At 34.0% G+C, this 9,961-nt stretch overlaps 1 protein-coding gene across 1 annotated transcript in view; it reads left to right on the top strand.

Moving 5' to 3' along the window:
* The window catches only part of LOC106457544 (dual oxidase maturation factor 2-like), a 28,327-nt gene that overhangs the window by 10,833 nt on the left and 7,533 nt on the right, over positions 1 to 9,961 (top strand). Inside the window, exons 6-7 of the mRNA XM_022383529.1 lie at positions 2,143 to 2,296; positions 6,268 to 6,479. Coding sequence (XP_022239237.1) covers positions 2,143 to 2,296; positions 6,268 to 6,479 — 366 coding nt within the window. The remainder of the gene's footprint in view (positions 1 to 2,142; positions 2,297 to 6,267; positions 6,480 to 9,961) is intronic.

Here is a 9,961-nt window from a genome sequence, read left to right as displayed (position 1 = left end):
CACACACACACACACACACACACACACACACACACACACACACACACACACACACACACACACACACACACACACACACACACACACACAAAGAAAAGAAGAAAGGAACATGTTTGTCGTCTTTTGTGATCCATTACCCTCGTGCACTGTACCTACCATGCATATTAACTATAATAGAAAGCGTAAAAGTAGTCGACTGTCAAATCGTTCAAGCTTCTGACGCAGGTTTTCGTATAACTCGTGTGCTGCCCTAAAAGTACACTAAACCACCAGACTTCATTCACAGTGTAGTTCATTGATATTAGGAGATTAAATTCCCGATTTCTTTATTTAATAATAAATTATATATTTTAAGTTAACCTAGGTTTCATTTCGACCAAATGTAACTATTCTTGGGCCTGAAATGTTAACTATAGGAAACTGGTCTGTTTCATTTTAGTGGTTCTCGCTTGCATTAAGAGGAACTATTCACAACTGGCTGGACGTATGGTGGTTTTGGGCACTTGACATTACAGATTCCGGTTTCGATTTCTATCTTCTTACTTTTGGGTTTTACCTTCAATATAAAGCTTAAAATTAAGGTTAAATCTTAACAAAAACAAAAGGCATCTTTTTTTCACCAGCATCACTATCACTATTGTGCGACTATTAGTTTCCAGATGCATCTTCTACTGTTTCCTCCATGTTCCCTATATGGTGCGACACCACTTATGATGGGCACAGTTGTTTGAAAGTGTGTGTGTGTGTGTGTGTTATAGGATTCAGTACAAATGTTAAGATATTTCATAATTAAGGTTCTGTAGATTTTGGAAGTATAAACATTAATTCTAAAATACAAATCCATTAAAAACTACTACTTTCGATTGGTGATCGTGGGATATGTTTCAAAAGGTTTAGGACCTTTATTGTCAGAAACTGGTTTCTACTGAAGAATTTAAACGACCTGAATGATCACTCACTTGGAGCGATATCTCTTATCAACAAAAATAACATATTAGACCTAGTGTTTAAAGATAAAAGTGCTTGGTAGGGCGATCTATGCATATAAGTGGACATCGTCTTGTGCCAAAGGCTATTGTTTAGGCCTTTTAAGGAATAAAAATTCGTGACAAAAATAGCCTGGTTGAAATTCATGTAAAATTGTGTGCATAAAGTCCCCATTCCATGACTACAATTATTCACAAGAAAGTAAAAGCATTGTTAATATAATAGATCTGTCTAATGTGAATTAGCTGTGAGATTTGGTGTTACAGGCTACTGTTACTAGGGGCAGCAGTGCGTGCATTGCAGGACATTTGGGAATAGAAACGCTATTGTTAATTTTCTTTTCCCATGGTTAAAGAATGAATTAAAGTAGTTTATTTTTTACTGTGTTGCACGTTAAGTTGTTGGAGTGAGTGAAAAGGCTCGTGATAATGTAAGGATGGTAGATTGTTCAAGGAATGCGTGTTTTTTTTCTAAATATACACAACATGCAAATGAAACTAAATCCATATATTTGAGAAATTTTCGTATTACAGTAAGAAGATGGAATATATTTCTGAATGGACGTCTAAAAAGCATCGGACTGAACATGCATATTTTGAATAATAATAATTACTAGCAAATGCAAGTACATATACTGAAATGTGAAATAACTGAAACTATTAATTTTGTAACATTTTTAAAGTGATTGTATGTGTGAATTTTGCAATTGTTTTTGAGAAAAAACATTTTCCATTTACGTGTTTTTGTGCTTGTATGTATTTCTCTCTTGGTGTATATCTCAACAAACCAATAGCAATTCCATTTGCTTATGGTAGATGAATATATTTATCACCAACAGCATTCTAACTATTTACGACGATTTTACAGCAATAAGCGATATTTACGTGTTTTTTCTCGCTTCTGTAGGTACTTAACAAAATGATGCGAAATATTTTTTTTCCTTTGGTATGATTTGCTAAAAGAAGTCTTATTACAGATTAAAAAGAACAAAAAAAAATCTTTTGACAATGTAATTCCAGGTAAATCCATATGGAGGAAGTAGTTATTATGGGAGTTTTATAAAAAAATGTTGTAATTAGACTTCATTCCAGTGCCGAATTCAATTGGAAAATCAGTAATCATTATTTCAACGAGGAAAAATTATTCTATATTTAGCTACGGAAGTGAAAGAGGAATACAAAGAAGCTTTAATCAAGGGTCTACCATTTCCCATCCTCACCATAGCCGAGTATTTAAGCCAGGATTTAGAAGGGTTCTGTTGGGGACGGAGTTATCGAACAGCAGGATATTACTCCTATATTCTCTTGTGGTGAGTTGTATAATTTTGTTTCAATACAAGAAAATGGAAGCTTTGTATCCAAATACTTGACTTTCTTCCTAGTTATATAACGTTATCGATCCAACTTTAAGTATTTCATTTAATAACGATAGGTTTTCAATTTTCTTGAACTATTTCGAAAAATCGCAGCCCCCAGACAAAATATTCATGTAAACAAAATAAGTTAAGAAAAACCAGGTTACTACGAAAATTTAGCGCCTTCTGTTTTGTAATTTTTTTTCGCATATCTGAAGTGCTTGAACACAAAATGGTTTGGAATAGTGTTTACCGTTATAAAAATAGAGAACCCTGAATTTTCTGAGCTAGGCAGTTGCTGGTCATGTCACCTTCTTTTGATCATGAATATTTTATCTTAAACTAATTTTATGATGTATCATAATTTACTTTTATTAGCCCAGCAGCAGTCTGTTCAAAATGGGTAAGTCCTATTGGAGTTAGAATGTGATAGTACATTATATAACCAAAGTAACCAGATGACCCTATTTTAATATGCAATACGTAATAATTTCGTATTAAATCTCGCCAAAGCTGATCTCAAAACAGCTAGCTTTTCAAAATTTCAATTTCTCTGTAAGAGACGATGATGCTGGTTGTGCCTGCAAAAAAAAGGATTCCGCTTTGACGATTGGACCTCCCATTTTGCTTGTGAAGTTTATGTATTCACTTGTATAGTCTTCTGCTGAATGGCCTTAGCTTCTAAAATTGGATTATAGTACTTTTTTTAATGTGTAAGTTGTTTTTTTTGTCCGTTAATTCATGTATGTATGTGTATGCGTATCTGAAATTTTTGTAACTGCACTTCGTAGAATGCGTAAGTAATAAAAACTTTAAATCTAGGACTTAAAATTTACAATCCCTGTACCAATTCCAAAAGAAATCTGTAAGAGGGAAAAAACTTAAACGAAACCGTGTAGTAGATATTCTTTTGCTTTTATTTTTGGATATTAATCTATTTAAGGTGTAGCACATGAAGTATGTTAGCATCAATAATTGGTACCTGTGGCAAACAATCTTACAAGAAATCAAGTTAACCGTTAGGGAAGTGTCACAGGATATTAATCTATTTAAGGTGTAGCACATGAAGTATGTTAGCATAAATAATTGGTACCTGTGGCAAACAATCTTACAATAAATCAAGTTAACCGTTAGGGAAGTGTCACAGGTGCTTGCAAGACTGAAAGGACCCGAACTGTGTTTTTCATAAAATTGGACGTTCACTGTTGTCGGAAGACTCATGCGCATCAAAATAGTAGGATTAAAAGTCTGGGCATCCCACCCACCCCTGAACTAAAGATAGTGTGTATGAAAGAAATAATTTATTGCATATTGACATATCTCATTGACACAGACTAACAAGGTTCGAATAATAATCCAAAATGTCTGTCTATTGGCCTTCATTGTCATGACATACGATGATACGTCTCAAAGTGCGATGTGACATCCTCCTTAGCATATTAGGGGTGACCTTAGTGAAACTTTCTACATTCTATTTTGTTTCAAAGCTTCATTTGTTTCATATCGTTCCTTTGCCACAATCATTACGAAAACGCGAAAAACTAAATTGATATGATCTTTAAATAAGACTCTTTGCCCACACTGTACAAGTTGCATGGTATTTCATGGTTTGATTAAAATATTTTGCTTTACTATATAAGAACAATTTGTCGAGTTATAGATGATAAAATCGTCATTAAAATGTTATGTAGAGCAGAACTGTATGAAAACTTGACAGATTGGAAGTCCGGCTGGGGGGGGGGACGTGAAAACAAGGCTGTACATGTCTCTACTAAATGAAAGGGGGGAGTAGAAAGTGGCTAGCACTTTCCTCGCGACGAAACATTGCTATGCAAATAGCGTGGTATTGGGGGGGGGGACTCCTTCACGGTTCAACTTTTCTCTGTGTTGTTAATTAAATTGGGGGGGGGGGTAATTTTTTTACCCACAAAATCAACGAAGAAAGGAAAGTAGAATCAACAACAAAAACAAGTGCAGGTTGTTTGCGACGACATTACAGTGACATAATTTCTCGCTGGTTTAGTACCAATATTTATTTTTATTTTATTTTTGCTACTTCCAAGTATGGGTTGTTTTTTTCAAAAAATTCGTTATTTCATGTGAGGCATGAATTTATTGGTGCCGGTGCGTGACTGGTTATTTAGTAAAAATCTTGAGTTCTTTATTCAAAGTTTTATGAGCCAAGATGATCCCAACATATACTTCCATGCTCTGACAGGATCTGATTAAACATGAAATTGGACTAAAAACTTTGTATACCATAGATCAATGGAGATTAACGTAACTTTTAATGCAAAGATACTTCACTTCGCTTATTTGGGGGAGGGGCTAGAGAGTGTTTAGCTCCACAAAATTATGATTCTAGCTCCCCTCCCTCTCACCCAAAAAAGAAAAAAACTGTGTTGGTCTTAAAGATTTTGGTCCCCCTCATTTTTCAGTATGGAAGTGATTCTATTTTTTAATTCATTTTCATTTAAACGTTAAGTTTTTTTTTTATTCTAAACACTTAACAACAGGAGCAAAAGCACACTTGAATATTTTATCATTGAACATTATAGTGAGTGTTATTTGAAATACATTGTTAGAAGTTAATTCCTCATAGGTAAGGCAATGCTTTGCATTTTCTAACAGGCCGTAGCCTATCTATGAAAAGTGCTATGTAATGTTTTTTATTCTTTACAAAATTAATTGTATTCAATAAATAAATACATACATACATGTACCATTGCTTTATCTGTACTGTAACGAGTGTTTTACCTGCTTTTTCGTTATTCGCGAAACCGTTCTTTTATAATTGGTGAATTTCGTGAGTAGTAAAATATTCGAACTTAAGGTCTCTACCTACATTTAGATTTATTTGTTTTACTTTGCTCTGTAAATTTCTAGGTACGTGATGTTGCAGATCTTATTATCAAAAATCAGTCGGGCGTGGCTAGTATTTAGGGCACGGGATTGTGAATCTAAGGATCCATGTCTCGCATAAAATCGCGCTTTGTTTAGGGTAAGGAGTGAATTATAAGAATGACAGTCAAATTTCCCTACTCGATTAGAGTAGCACAGGAGTATGTGGACATTGCTGTTGACTAGCTGCCTTCCCTCTCGTCTGTCGGTTCGAAATTGGAGACTGCTAGTATGTTCAAAAATGTTGTCCACTACAAATATCGGGCAGAAGTAAAACACGAGAACTGGTCGCAAAATATTTCCAATCGGTGTAATTAGAATTAAACAAAACACTTCCGTGTTATATTAGAACTATAAACAAGCTTAGTGTGAACATTACGATTATGCTTTAGCTTAAGGCCAGCCATAAGATATATTGTTTTATGGGGAATCCCTTGAAAGTAAATGACAATATACCTTGAACAGGTGAAATACTGAAAAATCTGACATCTAAATACCCAACACCATACAGTTTCAGATCGGAGTCAACAAATGTGAGGGTTAAGATGAAGAAACCCTCTTTATTTTAATATCCTGTTGTGTATTTTAATAGTCAGTTGTTGCATTACACTATCTTTCAACACTGCTTGATTTAGAAATACAAAATAATTGCAACTTTTCACGCTGGGAGGAGGGATGGAAAGAATCGAAGTTTGTCATGTTTTCAGTGCAAAGCTCCCAAGGGGCGTCTCTGTTCTGTGACCATCGTGGTGTTTGAATCTTGAATCCTGGTGTGATAAGCTAAAAAAAAAAAAAATCTTAATTGATAGACGCAGGAACTCGAGAATATTTGCTATTTTTCTATATCTTCTTGAATTTACTTATTTATCATGAAATTTGGCAAATACCGAAAATGTTTTTCTTAGGAAAAGGTGGATCGTCAAAATATTAATTACTCTGATTAACAATGCTATTTATTATAGTTTGCCATTTCATCATCTAAAATCCTGTGTTTGTTAATATTTGTTCCTAATGTTTCTCAATAGGACGGCGTTTTCCTTGTGGCTGCTGATGAATATTCTGTTTTGTACAGTCCCGAGATATGGAGCTTACTGTATGCAGCTTATGGGCTGTGTTATGATCCTCACGAACGCCATCTATGCTCTTCTTTTACCAAGGAAACCATTAGTCATTCCTTTTGAGGGAGGACTTCTCAGGTTTTATTACGGGTGGTGTTTTTGGCTGGTGCTTGCAGCTGGTATGTTCATTTTTGTTGTAGAGTTAGCTTCTGAAATAAATGTGCCATTTTTTTCTTTCTTTATATCTATATAATATTGTACGCTGGTTGTAAAAAATCATTAAACCTTTTTTTGAAAGAAATGTTCTTTAATTGGTTAACCTACATTAAAAATAACATAAATTGATTAAGGTATTTATTTTTCAATAGCAGTTACACTACTTGTAGCCCCCCCCCCACGGTGACTTAGCGATAAGACCTGATGTTTTAAAACTCTAAAAACTGGGTTTCGATATCTACGGTGGATAGACCACAACTAGCCCATTATGTAGCTTTGTAATTAACAATAAACGTGTGTGTGTTTACATATTTTTAACTTTCGACTATACTAAAATAGTACTTTTCATTTATGGATCGAAATCAGTGCAAATAAAGAACTTGAACTTTGGAGTCTATGCAAATTATAACTAACTTAAACTTGATTTACTGGTATAATGCAACGCTAGACTTGCATGTTTAGAATAATAACCGGAAATCAAATTTTAAGGTTCAACATAATTACCTTCGTAAACTGTATGAAGTTTTACTTGTCAGACTTCAACTTTCTGATTGAGTTGAATCGCGTTGAAACAGCATTTTATTTCTTTTTTCTTTTGTAAGAAATTCTAATACACTAAGATTAGTAGTGTACATACTTGTTTATAAAGCAGTTTCTCAGAAAAGCAAACTACAAAACTGGTTTAAATTATTTGTGGAATCGTTCGTGTCTAAGGGATATCTGATTTCAAAGTGTCTCTAACAAATAATGGTCAAAACTAGTTCCATAAAAGTAATCATTTAAAAATGCTAAACCTAACGCTTTTCGCTTGTTGCTAAGCGACAGTGTTGCAAAATATATTTAGAATATATGTAAGCCTTTAAGGAGTATTATACAGCTCTATGTAGATTTCATTAACGTCTTTATAATCTGAACTGCTACTCATTAAATTTAACTAAGTAAGAACAAATAAACAATCATATGAAAGACAAAAGTAACTCTACTTCACCTTCAGTGGATGAGAATGAGCTGTTTGGTTGATATTAACTTCAGTTAGATCTTTCAACCCAAATATATAAAAAATAATGGCTGATAGATATTGCTTAAGCCGTAAAAATGTTTTCATGGCGTTTTCCTTACTTTATCTCTTATGAACGTTCGTAATGTTTTGTCATAAATGTGAACTGATATTGGTCTTGTTTATTAAGCTATGTAATGAATGGACAATCTATCCTCTGCGAGGAATCGAACCTCAAATTTTAACATTGTAAGTTCGTAAATTTTCCGATGACCCGCCAGGGGGGGACTTCTTGAAAGCAGTTGTAAGTGTAACTAGTATCCCGCCCTCTATAATGCATTTCTAGGAAAGTACAAAAAATAAGAAAATAAATCGGTAACAACAAGATATTGGACACTAGTTTGTTTCAAATTTGATATGATTGAAAGAAAAAAAATAAAGATTAAAGACACACCAAATAAGAAAATAATCACTATCTACGTCTTGTCCGACTTAAACTAATGAATTTTTGGTTCATATGAAATGAAAACTAAAGTTCCAGTATGTCACTGGTACTGTATGAATACGACGTATGCGTTGGGGTGGCATCATTTAATGGTACAATATTTGTATTATCTATGAATTCAAGCAAACTCCTGCCGTTTGCATTTTTCTTGCATCTAAATAATATGTTTGCTATTGAGGTCGCCTATGAAGATTGTTTGGGTTGTATGAATGGATATTGCTTAATAGGTTGACATCTATATCCTTTGATGGTAAGCAGTAAATGCCTATTACCGTAACGCACATGGTATTATCAATATAAACTTCAATTGCTATACACTCGTTTGTGGTATTCATTACCACTTCTTTTACCGACAGACCAATTTGTATAATAATAGTATTCTTCTATTTTGGTCACGTCTATGTAATTTTATCTTTTTTTTTTTATAACTTATTATCCTCGTATTTTAAATATTTTATACAATCAAGTTTCGCTTATAACTAAAACATCAGGTTTCACTTGTTTGGTGATGTCTTCAATCTCGTTTCTTGGAAGCAAGTGCACCTTGGATGTTTGTTATACTATGAATTTATTTTTAGTAATGATCCTGTGTTGGATGTTTTTTTGTATATTTTGCATTATTATTGTGATGATGACGAGTATGTCGACGCAGCTTTTTCTTTGAGATGGTTTTGAATATTCTACGATAAGATCTGTGAGTATGCTTTTCAGAGCGTTCAAGAGTGTATGTTCTGTTTCCTGGGCTACTGCAGCTGGTCTCTGAGTTCTCTCTCTCTCTGCATTTTATCGGCATTTAGGTCTTTGAGACCAGAGAGGGTCAGGCTCGTTGACCTCTTCCTCCCTCCTGTACGATGTTGCATGATTTCTGTGGAGATACAACATGAGGGTCAGAGTAATCTGCACTTACTCCGACCCCTTTCAGGGCAACGTCCATGTAGGTATCAACATTTACATTCATGTGACTGTATACACCTTCGCTTAGTTCGATATTACATTACGACCAGTTCAGAATGTTACTCTCACATTTCACTAGCTTCAATCCTAATTTAGGAACACTTCACATGAATACCCTTTTAAAAGTTTTTAACTTAGTTTAAAACTGATGTATGTTATTCAGTCTAGAATTATTAGGTGGCCTGATTAATTCTTTATATCTAAAATATATATTGAGTGGCGAGATGTGCTTAGGCCTATTTCCATAATGTACGTAGTAGCGGTAAAGTTTTTATGTAACGTTTTGTTAAAGTAATTTAAAGAATTATGCAAGAGTCTGTCGGCGATTGTTTGCATATTTATGTAATTGTGCATGAATTTGGATGATGTGCTGCGTGTTACTTTTTAGGCTGTTGTGAGTAATGAGTTTTGTATTGTCTGTAATTTATTTTTCTGTTTGTGTTATGTTTATCCATATTCTATTACTGGCTGAATATGTTTTATATATTTTTATGATATTATCTGGTGTGGTTCCATGATTTTTGCCTATTAGACTTACTGCATAATTTGTTCTTTTCCAAACTTTAGTTAATATATTGTTATTAATGGTGTTAACCCATGTCAATTTCGAGTCATAGGTTAAGCCGAGAAATTTAACTGAAGTTATGGTCTGGAGAAGTGTCCCATTCATATATATATAATCTTCGGTGGATTATTTTTATGCTTTGTTTGTTTTGTAAATATTACTAGTTGGTTTTGGGGGACATCTATTTTTATTCTATTTTTGGCAATATTCTTCTATATTGTTTAATTGTGGTTGAATATTTCTTGCTGATATAGATGGGGTGGGAACACTTTTCCAAATCACACCATCGTCTGCGAATTGAGATGAAAAATACTGTGTTTGGGTCTTTTTAGTGGCATATTGCTTATGTACATGATGAATAGAATAGGGCTAACTACCCCTCCTTGGGGGACGCCTACCTCTGGAGTAAATTACTCCGAGTAGG

The sequence above is a fragment of the Limulus polyphemus genome, unplaced genomic scaffold (assembly GCF_000517525.1).
Source record: "Limulus polyphemus unplaced genomic scaffold, Limulus_polyphemus-2.1.2 Scaffold344, whole genome shotgun sequence".
NCBI classification, from domain to species: Eukaryota; Metazoa; Arthropoda; class Merostomata; order Xiphosura; family Limulidae; genus Limulus; species Limulus polyphemus.
This window is presented reverse-complemented; position numbering and strand designations above follow the sequence as displayed.